Source organism: Tauraco erythrolophus, chromosome 1 (assembly GCF_009769465.1).
Source record: "Tauraco erythrolophus isolate bTauEry1 chromosome 1, bTauEry1.pri, whole genome shotgun sequence".
Taxonomy (NCBI): domain Eukaryota; kingdom Metazoa; phylum Chordata; class Aves; order Musophagiformes; family Musophagidae; genus Tauraco; species Tauraco erythrolophus.
The window spans coordinates 134,288,865-134,308,033 of record NC_141465.1 but is presented as its reverse complement, the minus strand read 5'-3'; the positions used below and the strand labels follow the sequence as shown (position 1 = coordinate 134,308,033).

Below are 19,169 nucleotides of genomic sequence, written 5' to 3'. Positions count from 1 at the left end.
TGTAGGTCTCTGCACAGTATGTCCCCTATTTAAGTCTTTTTTTTTACATGAGGAATTTCTGCCCAGCTCCTAAAATAGGGAGAGCCTCAGACAAAAATTTAAACATCTCTTAAGGGAGATAAAGCAGTCTAGTAACACGCCCATAATCTTAATTTAAAAGTTGTGGTTGGGAAAGAGTAACACAGCTAAAAGTGCTTTGCTGGGTTTTATCCTTGTGAAAGAATTGGATGAAGCTTTAGTCTTTAAACTATCATCTTAATACAGTGGGTCTTGGGGGTTTGTAACCAGCCTATATCCAGGCACTCTGGGCTTTCATAGAATCATAGAATCATAGAATGGTTTGGGTTGGAAGGGACCTTAAAGATCATCCAGTTCCAACCCCCCTGCCATGGGTGGGGAAATCCTCCACTACACCAGGTTGCCCAAAGCCTCATCCAACCTGGCCTTGAACACTTCCAGGGATGGGGCAGCCACAACTTCTCTGGGAAACCTGTTCCTGTGCCTCACCACCCTCAGAGGGAAGAATTTCTTCCTTAGATGGTTGGGTTTCTTTAATAATAGCTCTGAAAGCAGCAATAATGCTCCTACTCAGTGCCTCTGAACTTACTTTTGCTTAATTTCCACTTAGAAAAAGGCAGAGGTGGATGAAGTGTTTTCTTCAAGCCCAGTACAGGCTGGGCAGAGAATGGACCGAGAGCAGCCCTGAGGAAAAGGACTTGGGAGTGCTGGTGGATGAGAAGCTCAACATGAGCCGTCACCGTGTGCTGGCAGCCCAGAAAGCCAACCATGTCCTGGGCTGTATCAAAAGGAGCGTGGCCGGCAGGTCAAGGGAAGTGATTGTGTCCCTCTACTCAGCTCTCATGAGACCCCACCTGGAATATTGTGTTCAGCTCTGGAGTCCCCAACACAAGAAGGAGATAGAGCTACTGGAACGAGTCCAGAGGAGGGCCATGAAGATGACCCGAGGGCTGGAGCACCTCTGCTATGAAGACAGGCTGAGAGAGTTGGGGCTGTTCAGCCTGGAGAAGAGAAGGCTCCGGGGTGATCTTATAGCAGCTTTCCAGTACCTAAAGGGGGCCTACAGGAAAGCTGGAGAGGGACTTTTTACAAGGTTGTGCAGTGATAGGACAAGGGGCAATGGATTTAAACTGAAAAAGGGGAGATTTCAATTAGATATAAGGAAGAAATTTTTTACATTGAGGGTGGTGAGGTAGTGGAACAGGTTGCCCAGAGAAGCTGTGGCTGCCCCATCCCTGGAAGTGTTCAAGGCCAGGTTGGATGGGGCTTTGGGCAACCTGGTGTAGTGGAGGATTTCTCTGCCCATGGCAGGGGGGTTGGAACGAGATGATCTTTAAGGTCCCTTCTAACTCAAACCATTCTTTGATTGCATGATTCTATGATTCTATGATTCTATGTTAGGTCACAAATTTTCTAGGAAGTCATCCAAGAAGGTTGCTACTATCTCTAGACAGTTTTGCTGCTGTTCCGAGCACCCTTTGAAAGAGAAACTTTAAAAGAATAATATACATTTTTGTTGGGGAAAAAAAAAAAAAAGAGGCATGAAACTAAAACCAGCAAAGTGCAGACAAATAACACGTAAGCAGACACTAAATAGCAGAGCTACGTGGGGACTGTCCTACAGCTACTACTACCTCAGATCTAGGCCCTTTTGCCAAGGAGTTTTTCAGCTTTCCTCCTTTTGAACTCTGCAATCTCTTCCGAGGGTAACCCATGAGCTCTACACCTGCAGTGAACATGTAGGCCATTAGAGAAAGAACCAGTTCAGTTTCATCTGCAACAAAGAACAGACTGTAACAGACACCGAGTGAAAGGTAAGTGTCTTCTGGTGTGAAAATGGAAACCAATATTGGGCCTGGTTCTGGTTTTATTTATTCCCCTCTTCTACCACTTCAGCTCAACTTATTGCAAAGAGTGAGGTTAACTAATTTAAAGTGTCTCGAAGCGAGGTGCCTGCTCTGAGACAGGCATCTTTTGTAATCTGTATAGCCAGGCATTTCCAGATGGCTCTTGGCACGTCTTAGACACTTCTCCCAGGACAAGATGAATGACTTCGTTGATGGAGGAGCACAAACTAGATATCTATCATGGCTGTGTCCTGGATCTATTAGTCAAGATGAATCCTGCAAGAATTACTCCTTTATTCCTCCAACCCTCCCCTTCATTCATCAAAGGGAAGAGCAGAACAAAACTGCTGTGAAGATCTTGCCTTTGGTTAGTTCAGCTCCTGTCTCAGTGCCTTTTGGTCTTCCAGGGATGTTACTTTCAGAAACTCTCAGTTCTCAAAACTACGGGCATATTTCCAAATGAAAATCCTATTTAACTGACCCTAGAGACAGTCAGTTTTCCCTGAAAGCTTAGCACAAATTTAATAGCCTTTCCCAAGGGAGATTGGAGTCAAGTTGCAGCTCTTTTGCCAATTCTGTCCTACAAATGGCAACATCTAACCAAGCTGTCCTTCCGTGCCTTACCTAAATCCTCAGCTCTGGGAACATCTTTCCTTTTTATGGAAACACTGATCTCTGTTTATAAACCCTCCCATGAGTGCTGGAGGATTTAGGGCTGGTTCCCAAGGATGGGGAAGCCGGGATGGTACCATCTTGATGGCCTGAATGAAGAACAGTTTCTTCTGGGAATCCACAACTCAGGTGGGATTCATCTCCCTGAAATTTAGCTATATGCAACAGAGATGTCTCCATCTGAGCCAAATATCTTGGGCTCTTTTCCAAGTCAGTGGAGGGAAGCAGGCGCTGATGGACTACAGTGGGGGTTTATACCAAAGCAGATGTCCTCTGTGGGGCAGAAGAGCTGTGCCTTGAAGTGCCCGTTTCATAGATTTCATAGATTTCATAGATTTCTAGGTTGGAAAAGACCTTAGAGATCATCGAGTCCAACCATCCCTAATCCCCATTAAACTATATCGCTAAGTAGATCATCCACCCTATTCTTAAACACATCCAGGGATGGGGACTCAACCACCCCCCTGGGCAGCCTATTCCAGTGGCTGACAACCCTTTCAGAGAAGAAATACTTCCTAACATCCAACCTGAATGTCCCCTGACTAAGCTTATACCCATTTCCTCTTGTTCTATCACCCATCACTAATGTAAAGAGCCCTTCCCCCACCTCCCCACCATCCCTTCTCAAGTATTTGTAGGCTGTAATCAGGTCTCCCCTCAGCCTCCTCTTCTCCAGGCTAAACAGCCCCAACTCCCTCAGCCGCTCCTCATAAGTTTTATTTTCCAGCCCCTTGACCAGTTTAGTCGCCCTTCTTTGGACCCGCTCCAGGAGCTCAATATCTCTCTTAAAGCGAGGGGCCCAAAACTGGGCACAATATTCCAGGTGCGGCCTCACCAGTGCCGAGTACAGGGGCAGGATCACTTCCCTGCTCCTGCTGGTCACACTGTTCTTGATACACGCCAGTATCCCATTGGCCTTTTTGGCCACCTGGGCACACTGCTGGCTCATATCAAGCCGGTAGTCAACCAACACCCCCAGGTCCTTCTCCGCCAGGCAGCTCTCCAGCCACTCTTCCCCGAGCCTATAGCGATGCTTGGGGTTTTTATACCCCAAGTGAAGGACTCTGCACTTGGCCTTATTAAAGCTCATGCCATTGGCCTCAGCCCAACGATCCAGTCTGATCAAATCCCTCTGAAGGGCCTCCCTACCCTCGAGCAGATCGACACAGCCTCCCAGCTTGGTGTCGTCTGCAAATTTACTGAGGGTACATTCAATCCCCTCATCCAGGTCATTGATAAAGATGTTAAACAGAACTGGACCCAGCACTGAGACCTGGGGAACCCCACTGGTTTCTCTGCATTGACTCTAAAAGATGTGTAAGATGACCAGCTCAGATGGAGGTGTCTCTGCTAGAGGCAGATAACTTTTAATAAGATGAAATCCTACTAGTTGGAGAAGGAAGAATACTTTGTCTTCAGACCTTTTATGCAAGCAGTAGCAAAATTCAGGCACACATGAGTTGCTCTTTGAGTCCACCCAGCAGGACTTCATCCACAGGAGGGTGGAGGAGGTTGTTGCCTGTTTCTGCACAATAGTGCAGCAGTTTGTGACCCACAGAAGTGAAGACCTGACCAGGGTATCTGGAGATCAAGCGCAGTATCAGATTGCCTGAGCTCTACCTCCAAATGCTGGTCACACAAGTATCAAATATCCTTTTGATGATGATTTGACCTTCATCCATGACACAATTACAAGAAGAAAGGTCCAGTGTAAAGAGCACTGACACATCTGCTGAGCTCACTGGTGTCTGAGCAACTGAAGAGGGCAGATGCATCCCAACATCTCGCAAAACTCTTCTGTCTGAAGTCAGCTGTTATTTTTCCAAGGTCCTCTCTTCCCACCATCTCGTTTCCCAAGCCAGCAGGAGAAAATCTTTAAGGTCCTGCACCCCAGCTCCCTGGACACTTAAGGAATTTGCCTTCTGTTTTCTGAATATGGTGTGTTACAATGATTTTTTATGAGCACTAAAAACGCAAGTCACTGGCTTGAACCTCAGGCAGCCAGTACAGCTTCTAGTTCCCAGCTGTAGGGGGAAAGGCTCAGGCCCATAGACAGAGCATCTTTATGACTTGGCTGCTCTGTGCCCTTTGGTGAGAACAACTGTAGCTCAAATTGCCTTGAGACCTTGGTCATACAGATGCAGAGTCTCCTCTGCTCTCCTTTTCCTCTCTCTGTTATCTCTACCTTGCACAAACCCATATGCTGGAGCAATACGTGCTCTACCACAAGGCTCAGGTGTCCTGGGCAGCCCAGTACATCTCAGCTCTGTGGTCCTGCTCCAACCAGCCCTGGAGCCCTTTCATTGACTGCTTCCCACACACCTTTGTCTTTAAATCAGTCAGGATTGACTCTGGGGCTACTTGTTTCTGAGATGGTTTATGTTATCTTAATCCACATTTCATCATTCTCCAGTTTTGCTTATTTTAAATGGCTGGTTAGCTTTGTAGAAACAGATGGTTGGGGAGCAAAGGAGGCTAAAAGCAGCTCCAAGATGGTTTCTCCTTGGTACTGTCCCTCTTGTACCTTAACACTGATGTTTAGAAAAGAGCTTTTTGGCTGATGAGTAATGAGAAAGCCTGTTTAGATGGCATGAGGGAGGGCAACGTCCCCCAATCAGATAGAGATCAGATAGAGATCTCGCGTTCCTAGACTCAAGCTGGCCCCCATTCAGACAGCTCAGATCACTTGTCACTGGGCTTCCCTCTGCTTCTTTTTTCAAGGGAAGCATGGGCAGATCCAGGGAGAAACATCCTCAGATGAACTCCTGCAGCCAGGACCTACCCTAGACAGCTTCTCCTGCTGTTCTCGCTCTGTTCCTCCGCAAAAACATCCTCCAAAAGGACTTTTACCTCCCAGCCTGCTTTGGTGAGACAGGAGGAAAAGACTGGGCACATTCAGACACATCTGGGCACATCTCAGCCATGCCTGAGGCCATACCTGCAAGCCAGAATACGATCCATAAAGCCAGGCAGGTCCTGAGCACAGTTTTAGAACTGCCTTTCTCTAAATCCATAGAAATTTATGTGCATTGAATCACACCTTTCATCCAAACAGTGCCACTACCTGACTCTGCTTCTTTTCTGAACACTGTATTTAGAGATTCTTGCTGTTGGCAGTAACTCAAACCTAATACTCCAGCCACTTCTTCCAGAAACCTCAGCTTGCTCAAAAAGAGCTTGTTTAAATATATCAGATGGAGCAACTACACTCCAAGTCAGAGAGCCTTGTTCAAAGGGAGACGAGTCACTGGTTTTCATTCCCTTTCACCTCTCAATCAGATTTCAGAGAAAAATTCTTCTTTCTTACCTGCATTGTGCCAGTCATGACCAGAACATTCCTTTTTCTTAATTTTGCTGTTGTATTAGATGCTCAGAAATAATTTGAAAAGAAAGAATTGATTGTGAAGCAAAAAGGATCTGTCCTAACATTAGGTGATCAAGCCTATGAGCCAGAGGATGCTTTGATTTCCCCAAATAACCCTTGTTTCATGCTATTTAAAGTTTATTTATGAAATGTTGTTATGCTGTTGTATAATTCCAGCTATGTAAGGACAACAAAAGTTTTTTGCTGTTTGCTCCACCAGCTCTTTTCTTTCTTATTTCAAAGTGCTTTGGGTGAAATCCTTCAAATAGGAGACTGAGTGGAAATCCTTTCACTTATCTCTCCAGAGAAACACATCATCAGCAACAACAGCAACAGGAGAGTAACAGCTCTCTACTGATCCTCTCCCATCACGCCAAGGTGCCTCGACATAGACAAACCAATGAGAGTTTTGTACTGTGTAGAAGCAGCAGCCACATTGTCCTACTGAGTGTCTTTTTCCTGACTTGCAAAAAGGTTTCTCATCTGGCATTGGCAGATGGATTGATTCTTTGAACATCCTTCACTGTTTCTCATCCATTTCGTCTTCAAATGAGGATGTCAGTGCTTTCTCCAGGGTTGATCCTCATGTATGTGAGGATGGGAGAGCCCCCAAAACTCCCTCCTATCCCTGGCTGCATCTTCAGTTTTCAGTGATTCCTCACTTCAGGTTGTACTTATCATTGTGGATGGTGGTGGGTTAGATGCTCTATCAGCCCTTTTGGGCTTTAGACCTACTGCTTGATTTCATACAAGGGAAGGGATCCGGGTTTGACGATGAAAATCCAAAACTCTCATATGTTCTTTACCTGGGCACTGGGTTCATGTTTAAGAACACTTGAGAGGGCCCATGATCTGTATCTTTGTCAGCTGAATTGTATTTTTCTTTTTTTTCCCCCAGTTAACTTTCCATAGCTAATTTAAAATAGTGTTAGAAAAGGAAAGTTCCTAGATAAAACTGTCTCCTGGGATAGAGGGCTCGTGCTGCTTGAGAGCACTGTATTTAGTACCAGAGCAAAGGATTTCTGAGACAGGATGGAAAAAGTTGGAAAGTCAGAAGACTGAGTATGTCACTCATCTCCCTGAAACTACAAATGAGCATTGTCCTGGCTCTTATTTTGTTTCTTTTTTTTTTTTTCTTTTCTGAATTTCATTAGCTATTGAATTTTTCCTAGCACTAGAAGAGATTTTTCCAGTTCTTTGACTAATGCATCTGTGATTTAGTCTAGATCAGGCTTATATCTGCTAGATTTGTATAACCTCATATTTTTTCTGCTGTTTCAGACAAGAAGAGTGCTCCACCGATGCTGACAAGGTGCTGCCTGCCCCAGAGCACCGCAGGATGCCAAGTTCCAATATCCCACTTATATAATCTAGCAACTTTATGCTTTTTCTTCAGCCCCAAAGCTAGTCTCCTGGTGTAACCTCAAATAAACCACACAGCCTTTCTTCAAGCCTATCTGACTGTGGAATCTCCAAAAAATACCTAGCCTACATATAGGCTGCTGCTTGACTGCTCAGCGTGCTTGTTTTTGCAATCTCATCATCTTGTTACACCTTCTCTATGTCCACCCCAATCTGCTATTATTTCCTGTGACAGTATCAGGCTTTTGTGGAAAGTTTTTTTCTTTGCCTTCCATGGCTATTGCACAATGGATCCCCAGCCTACAAGATCCTGAGATGCAGCAACACAAATCCTAACGAGCTGCAACAAAAAAGGAGAAATAATATTCAGCACAAGGAAGGCATCTGTCAGGGAAAGCGTAGAAACTTGCCTTGGAGCAAGGAAAGAACTAAGGAGCTTATTGAACTTCCTGCCCTGTTCTATGTGATGCAAAGTTCACCTAAAACTCCCATGTAAAGCAGGTAAAACTGAGATTTGACCAGACCCAGACAGAAGGAGGTTATCCTTCAAACAGGAAAACTCTCTGGGACAGGAGCCAGCACGTCCACGTTCCCTATGTCCTGTGACTACTGCTGAACCTCCACCCTGCCCCATAAAAAGAGCATGTGAAGAGGTTTCTTATTTGATTTCCAGGAAGCTTTTTACTTCTGAAAACAAATATACAGACGCTAAGCAGCTTGATCTAAAGTTAATTTTAAAAACAGCCTTTTAGTTCGTTTGATTTTATGCACGGTTAGAAGAAAGCAGGGGTGTTAAGTAGCATATTAAGCATTTTAATTGAACTACCTTTCTTCTTAATTAAATTAAAATGCTTTGTATCTTGTGTGAGCCATGTCACCCACAGCACTTAGGTTTGAAGAGTAAAGTGCATTTATCTGAACGTCCTTACACAACTGTAAATGTATGAAAGCCTAGTGCAGACCACAAAAAATCAATGAGAATGTTCCAACTAATGCCTCCAATAAAGCTGTAATTGGGATTAAACAGAGAGGTCAATGCACATCAATTAAATTCAAATTATGTAGGTGCAATAATTGTTCCTTTGTTAGTCATTTGGTGGTGGCTTGAGGTTTATTACTAGACCACAAAATGTGTTGTCTCAGCAATTTCAGCAGTACCAGAAGGAGTTGTTGGTTCACAATATTTTACTCGGCCGTTAGTGTTAACTCAATCACATAATTAAATATTCTTCCACACTTTCAAATTTGCTGAAGTTTGGCTACTAACCTGCATATAGACTCACCTTTGGAAGGTCAAGGACCATTCTGCAGGTCTGGTGTGCTAAGACTACTGCAAGCACTGTAGGAAAATGAAGCTTGATTTGTCCCTAGACATCTATTAACAGTTCTACGTCACATGTCAAGAAATCCTCCTGTCAAGGACTGCTTGCAGCTTTGATTGGCTGATGGGTTTTACATCACGGGAAGTAATAGGAGGTTAGAATTTTTTGTTAATGTTACTGTCTGCTGTCTTTTCTACAAACCACTGCAGTGAAGTCCTGAACTGCTCCATATGCCAAGGGCTATGACTTGTCATGGCAGTAAGAAACATGGAAGCTGAAGCTTACTTCATCAAAGCAAATCCCCTTTCCTTGTTGCACAATAAGTGTGGTTCTCTGTGGTGGTCTAAGTCAAGAGCTCAAACAGCAAGCCAAACTGTTGACTGGAAGTCTCATGCACACCATTCAGAGGAGGTCACCGGCTTCGGTGAGCCATGAAGAATGAAGTGATGAGGAACATGCCCCTTGCTCTTATGGAAAGGAGGAAAAAATCTGCTGCTGCCCACTGATCTCACCAGATATGAGGGACTGAGTTGCGCAAGATCTCATGGAAAGGGAAGACCTAGATAGAAGACAAGTTGCTTCAGAACAGAGTGAAAAGATGAGTAGAAGAGGGCTTTATTCAGCACCTCCTTCCTCTACACAAAAGCCTATAGATGAGGGAATTCCTGCAGAAGTATCTTGAACCATCTTGAAACCACTGTTTTGGCCAACATGTAGACATAACAGAGAAACAACTTTCAACCTTGTATAAACTGCCATAAAAGTGAACCATCAAGATAAGGCTGGAAAAATAGGACACCATATCTGACAGCTGTCTGATGATAGCACAGTCTGTGCATGAGGCAGTTCACCAGGTATTTACTTTGAATGTCCAGATACTTCTTTCAACCATTCAACTTCTGCAGGGCACAGCTTTCATTTTGACCCTTCACTAGGACAGATTCAGTTTCATATGACTTTGCTTTTTCCTCTGATTTCTTTCACATTCATTAAACTGATGTATGATGATCTATAGGGACAGAAAAACTGCAGAAGAACCATAAGGATCAGGGCCTTGAGGCCACAGCAGAGGATCTCTTCCTTCTCTGCAGTGCTACTGGTGGATTCTTCTGAGGTTACAGAAGGATGCTCAAGATGCCCTGGTTTTGGGTACATGGGAAAATATTTTTCCTTCTCTTATTGCCCCCCTGGACTTGAGGTATTTTCTGTCATTTATAATCTGTATTAAGAAACAGCTCTGGCCTACATGATTTTGGCACAAACGACCAGAGGACAGGTTCTTTGAGGATTATGGAAAGAACTTCAACGGTCAACAGGGGCCTAACACATGACTTCTAGATGTTAAAACCAAAATGAGAAGAACCTACTCTGAAGGTAAAAGTCTTTATGCTTCCTTGGTTGCATGGTAAGTCAACCTACCTTACTAATCCAGCAAAGCTCCTCCAAGTTTCATATTTCCCATGAATTGGTATCAACACACATTACTCAATATCTCATTTTCACCAAGTATTAACATTAAACACCTCCAAATCTAAGCAATAGTGTCTTTCAAAATTATCTTCCAGTAACCTTCTATCTTTCACCCTATTGACATCCAAATAACTTAAAAGTTATGGCCCAAAATACTGTTAATTCCATGCTTCTCCAAGAAAGCTCTGGAAGGGCTCTGAGCACACGGACTGCCCTATATGCAACCGCCCAAGTAGTTAACCATTATCTGCAAAGGGAGACAAAAACCGTATTCACATTTCTAAGAGAAAACGAGGCAGAACCCAGAACAAGATTACTCAGGGGAAATCAGAGTCAAGGTGAAAACAGGCTCTGCTTGCTGTCAGACATCTCTCTCTGAGCTAGTCACTGTAGGACCTCTTTACAGTCAACAAAACAGGCATCTTGCAAGGGCGATTCATCTTCTTCTGTTGTGATAGGACAAGGGGTAATGGTTTTAAAATAGAGGGAGGTAGATTCAGGTTGGATATTAGGAAAAAATTTTTTACCATGAGAGTCGTAGAACACTGGAACAGGTTGCCCAGAGAGGTGGTGGGTGCTCCATCCCTGGAGACATTCAAGGCCAGGTTGGACGAGGCCCTGAGCAACCTGATCTAGTTGGAGATATCCCTGTTTGTTGCAGGGGGGTTGGACTAGATGACCTTTGAAGGTCCCTTCCAGCCCTAACCATTCTATGATTCTATGATTCTAACATAGAAGTCCAAGCAGGCCAGTCGAATCACACCCCTGAGCATGTATTTCTCCTTGTTGACTACAAAGGGAGTCAAGGTTGATTAGCTCTAATGGGGGTGACTACACTCTTCTTGTCAAACAAATCCCATTCCTGGTTTTTATGTCCCGACCACAACATCCTTTCCAGGCATACAGGATGTGACAGCTGAACAAGGAGTGCTCCGTTTGCAAAGTCAGGCATTGCAAAGCTACAAGATGGCTTAATGAATATCAAGTGCTCAACCTTTGCTCACCATCGCTTGCATGGAGGCAACATCATTAAGTCTTTAATTACATAATGGTGTAATATTTTTACAGCACAAAATCTCATTATTGTTCTGTTTGAATGAACAGTGCTACAGGTAAGAAACATGCTTACATGGTGAATGAGGCTGGTGTTTTCTGCAGGAGTCTGATGGAAGGAGAGAAAAATGTGTCACCTATACACTAATGGCACCAGAGTTATGAAAGTGTCCCTGTCTGTGTGTCTCTCACACACACACAGAGTAGGAAGGAGATTCAGGAAGGAGATTCCTGGTGCTCCATCTCTCAGGGACTATAGTAGAAAAGCAACAAGTTTCCATGCTACTTCTTGGGAATCATGATTAAGGAGAGGAGATGAAGAAACTACATCACTTCTGAGTACCAGTACTATGCCTGAAAATGTAAGTCACCTAAGGAACATGATGTAGACTTTGCAAACTGGTACCAGAGAAAGAGAGCTATTCAGCCTCTGAATTCCAACAAGGATCTTTTAATGAATGTATTGAAGAGTGATGAAGTCACACTTACCCTGGCTTTATTTCAGGAGGTTTAGGTAAGGGCTTCAGAAAGCCTTTTTTCCCAACTAGCCAATATGTGTCTTCTACTCCTTTACCCTAGAATAAAAACAAAAATTCAGATAAAAAGCAGCTTTCTGACCGCCCTCTGCTCAATACATAACTTCTTCACTGGGTTTCTGAGGGCTTCATATATATCCAGAGATAGAGCACGGCTGGAAATCTTGGGCTGTCCTTCACAATGGTTCATGGATGATTTGAATGCCACTATCCTAAAAGAAGAAGCCTGGTTCAAACAGTCATCTACAAATTGATCTGGGTCATTGAAACCATGCAGCTTAACAGGAATGAGAAACTACAAGATCTCTAATCATCTTATTTGACAGCACTAACATAAATAATTCAGATATTTTACAGCAGTTGCTGGGCCAAATATCAGACTAATAACTTCCTTTCCCACCACTGATTCAGCTTTTAAGGTGAGATGCACCTGAGGAAATGCAGACATCTATGTTAATCACCTCTGACTACGGAAGTGGAAGAAAACGGACACTTCTAGAGCAACGTTCATCTTCACATAAACTGGACTCTGAAAATAAGTCAGGTTAATAATTTCCTCAAGTGCAAATTTATCTCTACTAACTGTGTAAAGGTTCCTTTCCATTGACTAAACCTGGAATAATTACCGCAGATCTCCACTTGCAGACTTATGAACTTGGGTGAGATGATTCTACTTGTCACAAAAGATTGTTGAGAGACCTGGGACCATATTCAGACCTCTTACTGTAGACATTTAAGACAAGCAAAGCTCCTACCTCTGCCTATTGACTATGTAAGGGGAAAAGTGATTTTTGAATTATTTAGTGTTGTCTTGTTTGGACACTGTGAAAAGTAGCACCTTCTGTCAAGGGTGAACTAAATAGAATCCTAAATAAAAACTTAGATCCAGCACATACAGCTGATTGTTTGATCCCATGGTCCTTCAAGAATTACCTCATACGCTGAAACAATTGTTGGGGACAATGTCCTTCAAGAATTACCTCATACGCTGAAACAATTGTTGGGGACAACTTGGGATGCATCCAACAGAAGAGTGGTGGATGAAGGCCAAGCAAGAGCTCACTATGAAAATTCCTTAAGCAAGAAGATTCCTCTGTAAAGCGTTTCACATAGTCCTGGCCTCCTTACCTTCAGTTCTGTTTTTCCCCTAGGTACAATTTCATAGCCTTCGTTTAGACTCCGAAGCGTATCCACTGTACTTTGGCTGACATGAATTCTGTAAGCTGGGAACAGAAAGGAAAACAGCTGGATCACTATACTGCACACACACTGCGAATTCCCCACTGCTTCATACTGGCAAGGAAAAGTGCTCCAAGGCACGCAGGCGTGTAGCTGGTGTAGCTATGTGGTGCTCCTCTACATAGAGCACGATGCTGACAGATGGATCCTTCCATGTAGGGCTGTAACGAGCACAAGGTGAGAGGAGATTTACGCTGGGGACTTTCTCAAGAAAGATACCGAACATGCTGAGTATAGAAGTCCAGCTGTTAATAAAGATGGTAAGTGTTTTTTTCAGCAACGTTTCCAGCTGGAATCAAAAATGCCATTTTTATCTATTGCCACAGCGAAACTAGGCAGCAAGAAAGAAAAGAAAAACAACCAACTGTCCTGCTCCAGACACCCAATGTCATTTGAAAGTTGAGATGAAGAGCAGAGAGATGGAGTTTGCAAGGGGACGTAATGAAAATGTGGCTGTGCATCTAAATCCATCTGGGTTTTCAGCAATCAATTTTATCCAGAGCTGCCATTAACAGTCTATGAACAAACAGGGCAAAGGTGGAGATCTTTATGAAATTCCTATCTCCCCAAGCTTGTTTTACAGTCACTGCTGGAACTGTCTGAAATTTGTTAGTGTTCTCTTGGTGTGAAGAAGCCAACGAATGGTTCTAAAACATTTCCCCCCCAGACAGTTTTCTTTGTTGTTGTTTTTGTTGAGCTTTTCTTTCAAATCTGTCAATCACATTACCTTCCCCATTGAAGGATGGGGGATGAACTAATTATTTTTCTTTTTTCACAATAATCTGAAAGAAAAACATTGATTCAAGTATACAGAGGAAGACCACACAGCTTTGAGCTACATTTCCTGAGACACTAACATAGAATCTTCCTATTGCTGTGTATCTCTATACATTTCTATTAATGTATAATGATGTTCTTGTATCTGCAGTGCTCTCAGTTTCAGTGAGACTTTGCATTTCCAAGGGTCTAAACCTTGAGAATCTTTAAATATCTGCCTTGCCGTTAGAAGTCTGCTGTCCAAGTATTCCCTCCTTTCCACTGCTTTCCAAATGCAATGCATGCCTCTCAAAATAAGCCAGCCACAATCACAAGAAAGGCAGTTTTCCCTAATTAACGATTAGACTAATTGTTAGTCTTAATTAGTTTAATCGAAATCACTGGAGCTAGAAACGTGAGAATTGCATGAAAGAGTGAAAAAGTACCAATGTGTCATATATACTGCAACATATTTCTAGCCTGGCAAGACCTCAAGATTTTAATATTAAATATCACAAACCTTGTGTAGCTTGTAATCTAGCCATAATGGGCAATTTCTTAGAACTGTTGAAAATATCAAAAGAGAGATCAGAGATCAGGGATTAAAATGTACGAGACGTTTCCTTTGGAAATAAACTTGTACTGATAGCCTGGACATCAAAAGCAAATCCAAAATTCATCCAGGGCTTTGACACTGCTGTCCCTAGCTGCCCACTGTGTCATCCATACTTCATCCACTAGGGTTTGCAGATCCAAGTCTTAGACAAGGACACTAACAAAAAGCAGATCTGTGTACACATATGACTGAAATGCAGGTAAATGTTCCTTCCCTGCAACCTCTTTTTACATGTCTGGAAGCCTCCAGCCATGGGACAGTTGGAACCAGCTGAGAGATGGTACTGTCTTATCTGCTGCAGCTATTGGGTCTGTGTGTCTAGACTTGCCTTTTATAACTGGAAGCCTCAGAAGAATAAAGGCAAGAACTTGAGGGAAAAACAGCATGAACATCGACCCATCAAGAAAGACATCAAGAAAAACCGAAGATGAAAGAAAACTTAAGGATTTTGTTAGGACCCACCAACATTTGTTTGTGGAGTTGTTATTTCTGATAAATGAAGCCATCACAAATGATGTCTTCATTTCACAGGACATCGTTGCCTGTGGTCTGCTTTCCTCTCTCTCCAGCATGATGGAAACAGTGTCCATGTGTGTTTCTACCCTTGCCTTGTACTGACCATGATAGTTAAGTGCATTATCTTACTGTACAAGAACAGCTCTGAATTAAAGGTCCTCAGCACTGCCTGAAAGCAAGATCCAACTCATGTAGGAGAAATCTAGGGCAAGATTCATGTTCATTTTGGTTGATGGGATCCAAATCAGAGGACCGTAACTGGAAGATGAGGTCTTAAAAGCTGACCTATGAATGCAAAGCTGACAACTTCTCCTCCAGGCTGCTTTGAATTTTGTCATTTGACTTTCCCCTTTCCTCAGAGCTGGTTCAGTTGCAATGCAACTAAAGATGAGCATTTCTTTGTCTCTCTTAAGAAGTTTGTCACCCTCCCACCCCAGGGACTGTCTCAAATACTCACGCAGGCCTGTGGACTCCATTCGTGATGCCGTGTTCACCGTGTCTCCAAAGAGGCAGTACCGTGGCATGGTGAGCCCCACCACTCCTGCCACACAAGGCCCTGAAAGACATGTCATCTGTATAACTCAGATGGTACTACACAAATCGAGGAGCTTACTGACAGACAAATCTCATTCTCTCTCTGATATTCAAAAACCATCTGAGAATACAGGAGAAGGGTTTTTAAAGATCTTATTGGCCTTGGTGCTTGCTACGAGCGATCAAAAATTAGGCATTGCTCTGGATTGCTCAGTGGTGTTTTATGCCTGAGAAAGGTCTTGTGTGGTAGGACCTCCGTTCACCATCATCTGGGATAAATTTGTTCAGAGTTCACGGAAGCTCAAGGACTATTGCAATCTCATTTTAAAACGTCAGCTCTGACCTCTTTTTCCATCTGAGAAAAGTTCGGATCCTGTGACATGCCCTGTGTCCCAGTGAAACAGGATTGAAAATCAGCCTTGGAAACCCAGAGATGCTGGCAGCACGCTGGACCACCCTGTGTCCCCTCCTCGGAAAGGAAGACATCATTAGCTCGCCTGTCTAGCCAAAAAATGTTTATTTTTCCTCTCTCTCATTCTTTAGAGGAGATTCACTCCCTTCCAAAGTATCTCCCGAAGAACGGGTGCCAAGTTCTCAGGGAGAGGTATGTGTGCAGGATTCACACAAACATACACACATGCAGAGATGAAATGTGTGACAGCCATACAGCACAGACAACCGTCATCTGGGGCACTTGAGTTAGCTAATGTTTGGACTGTGCTCTGAAGGATGAGATGCTAAATTTCATCACCCACAATTTAAAATACCAGGCTTGTGAAGTACATTAAAAAAAAAAAAAAAGGAAAAAAAAAAGAGAATGCTCTCAACAACGTAAAGAAGTGTGGGGCTTACTGCAGAGAAAAGACAGGACTCTGTATTTTCCATTGGATGCTTTTATGCTGCATGTTTTTTCAGGTTCTGCCAGCTTTTTTAATTTCATGATCCTTCTGGGTCAAGATTTAGCAAAACTAACTTTTTAGGACATCTTTTTCCGTGCATGGTTACAAGAGATGTGAACGTAGTACATCATCAATAGTATCTAAAATGGTGCTATAGATAAGGTTTTTCATAATTTAAAAAGTTGTAGGTTGAAATGATGTTTTAAAAATAATAGTAATAATAATAGTGACCTAATTCAGAAGTGATCAGTTGCTTATTTTAGGACAATGTAATTTTACTGTGATTTTAGCCTTCTTAGTTACAAACCCTGATTCTTCATATAGTTTTCAGATATATCTTAAAGATAATGAAAAAATCCCTCTTGCTCTGAAAAGTTCTTGCTGCAGATTCAAAATAACAGCATTTTAATAGAATTTATGAAGGATGCAAACTGAGAGGTAAGAGATTTTAACTCCTGCCTAATGAAGCACTACTTGCTTAAAGATTAAGAAAAAATTGAATGTTAAGAATGGTTCATACAAAAAATGTTATAAGGACTTAAACAGAGTGTCTAGATCAAACACAGCGTGTGGAGACTGATGGAGATCAGGAGAACCTGATTTAATCTTGTATTTTCACTGCCAATGTGCCATGCAACCTTGGATAAGGCACTGTACCTCAAAATCCCGTTTCATTTAATTCCCATCCTTATCAGTACTCACTAATTTCATTCAAGCTCTTCAGGAGAGGAGTTATATCCACTATAGGAAGTTTCTTCAGGGTCTAATCTACAGACACTTCCACAGCACAACTGTAAAGGCACTGTTAATACCGCTGGGTCAAGGACCTGACGCTTACCTAACTGGTCCATAATGTGTGCACACTAATGTGGCATATGGATAAAAAAGGGTCTCACTGGAGACGTTTTACTTCGTGCTTCAACAAGAGCTTTCCCAAGAAAGCACTAACTCCCCTAGCATCACCTCTCTTCATCTTGTGGTGATGACATGACAGTGGCACTCAGCAATCTCAGTAAGGACCAAAGCTCCTTCTGCAATAAATGTTGCAAGGCCACAGAAAAGTGGTTCTTGCTGAGAACCAGTCCTCACTGAGGAGGATTTGATTTAAAGCACAAATATAGGTAGCTGAGCTCCTACTGTAGTTAGTGGAGGCCAAGACAACACAGTCAACCAAGCCGTGAGCCTTTCTGCTCCTGTACCTGAACAGCTCTCCAGGGTCCACATATGCGTCCGCTAGATCTCCACTGACCATAAAATGAGTGCAGGCTCTCTAGCACTCCTGGAAACATCTCCATGTGGGTGCCTAAATTTAGATTTCCTATCCAGTCAGTGCAATCGTTCAATCATTACTGCAAAGCTCACAACCTAGGATAGGGAAGATTTTTAGGGCGAGGTACTATGTTTCTAGATCACTATTCTTAAGCCTGTCTGCCTGTCGCAGAAAGTTCTTAGTACAAAACCAACTCTACAGTGTAAGCATGGCCAAAGGACTTCTCCATGCTGAAAGCATCCAAGAGTTAATTCACTCTCTGCCTGTGTGTGTTCCCCCTTGTCTAGACAGCCTCAGTAAAGGGCTAACAGAAACTTCCAGTGATAAATCTCCCACAGTAACAAGTTTCAGAGGAAACCAGAGACCCTGTGATGAGAACGTTATGGCCGAGTTGTTTAGTTACACAGGTTTGCTGGTTTGTTTTGAAACGGCACTTTGGCAGGGCTTGCAGGGTCAGCTAACGAGCCGTGCGGGCTATGGCTCTGCAACAACCATTGGTGGTGCTGCAGCTGTTAATAAGCTCAATCACAGCGCAGGGCTGCCTGCCAGAGAGTCCTGACTGATAAACAGAAACTCTTCAACCTCTGTGGAAAAGTTTGTCTTTTAACCACCACTCTTCCCAGTCATCCAGCCCCAGCACAGACACGGCCGGCATGGAAACAGCTGAGTCAGCTGAGTTTTTCTGGACAGGCAGTCAAGTTGAGAGAGGAGAGCTGAGACTCCAAGGTGCATTAAAGCAGGGGAGAAGCTGAAGACCAAACACAGGTCTTCTTGTCCTCCTCACCTTACCCATGCGTTGACACAAGTGGGCCATGGGCATGGGCCAGCAGAAGTTCCCAGAGCTGCAGCCCTCTGTTGGGGTCCTAGGGACATGAGTAGCCCATGCCCCATCGGCATTTACTGCTTTTTCAGAGGGAACCACGAGCTCTTCTTGGCACTAGTTTCCAGAAAGCAGTTGGCCTGCAAAACTAATGGTCACACCCGTTCTCCATCCTTTCCAGGACAGTGAATGTGTTAGCCAAACCATCCTCTCCCCTGAGCGCTTCCTCAATGCTTTCATGATGCTGGTGATTCCCTCTTCATGCTTCTTTCCTCAGGAGAAATGGGGTCTAGGGTTAATCAAACTCTGCTGTCAGCTCCATGGCTCAGAGAGCTGGTTTGCTTTGGAGCATGCATTTCTCACAGCTCCCATGACAGTGTGACGTTGGCAGATCTGAGCAAAGCAAGATCTGGCTTCTGCTTCTTTAAAAAGAAAACATCAATTCCTCCCCCTCTTCCTCTCACATCCTACACAACATCTCCCAGCAACACCAGTTCCGAGATACCCAGAGTTCATAAAAACAAGAAAAAATGTAACTACCCCCATACACATCACCTAGGGATAGATTTTGGGCTGGGTGCATGGAAGACGTGTTGTAGAGCTGCTGTCAACAGACAGCGCCAGATGTTACACACCGAATTCCCCTCTTCCCATGTAGAAAATGTGCTGCTGGTGCTCCAGAAACTCCTGCTCTGGGCAAGACAAGCTGGGGCCATAGTCTCATCTCATTTCTGTCAGAGTATAAAACCCACAGTGCTCCTGCAATCATTTCTTAACACTTTAGGCTACTGGGAAGGGCCAGCTAAGACCCATGAACTGCAAAGAAAACAGTAGGGACATGAGTTCTCAGAGATAACCCAAAAAGGAGAGGTTAT

At 43.5% G+C, this 19,169-nt stretch overlaps 1 protein-coding gene across 1 annotated transcript in view; it reads right to left on the bottom strand.

Annotated features, from left to right (window-relative positions):
- Window positions 1-1,659: 1,659 nt before the first annotated feature.
- Window positions 1,660-19,169, bottom strand: part of LOC104378100 (retinal guanylyl cyclase 2) — a 43,027-nt gene continuing 25,517 nt past the window's right edge. Inside the window, 4 exon segments of the mRNA XM_086616399.1 lie at window positions 1,660-1,744; window positions 11,598-11,683; window positions 12,773-12,867; window positions 15,229-15,327. Of these exon segments, the coding sequence (XP_086472525.1) occupies window positions 1,660-1,744; window positions 11,598-11,683; window positions 12,773-12,867; window positions 15,229-15,327 (365 nt within the window).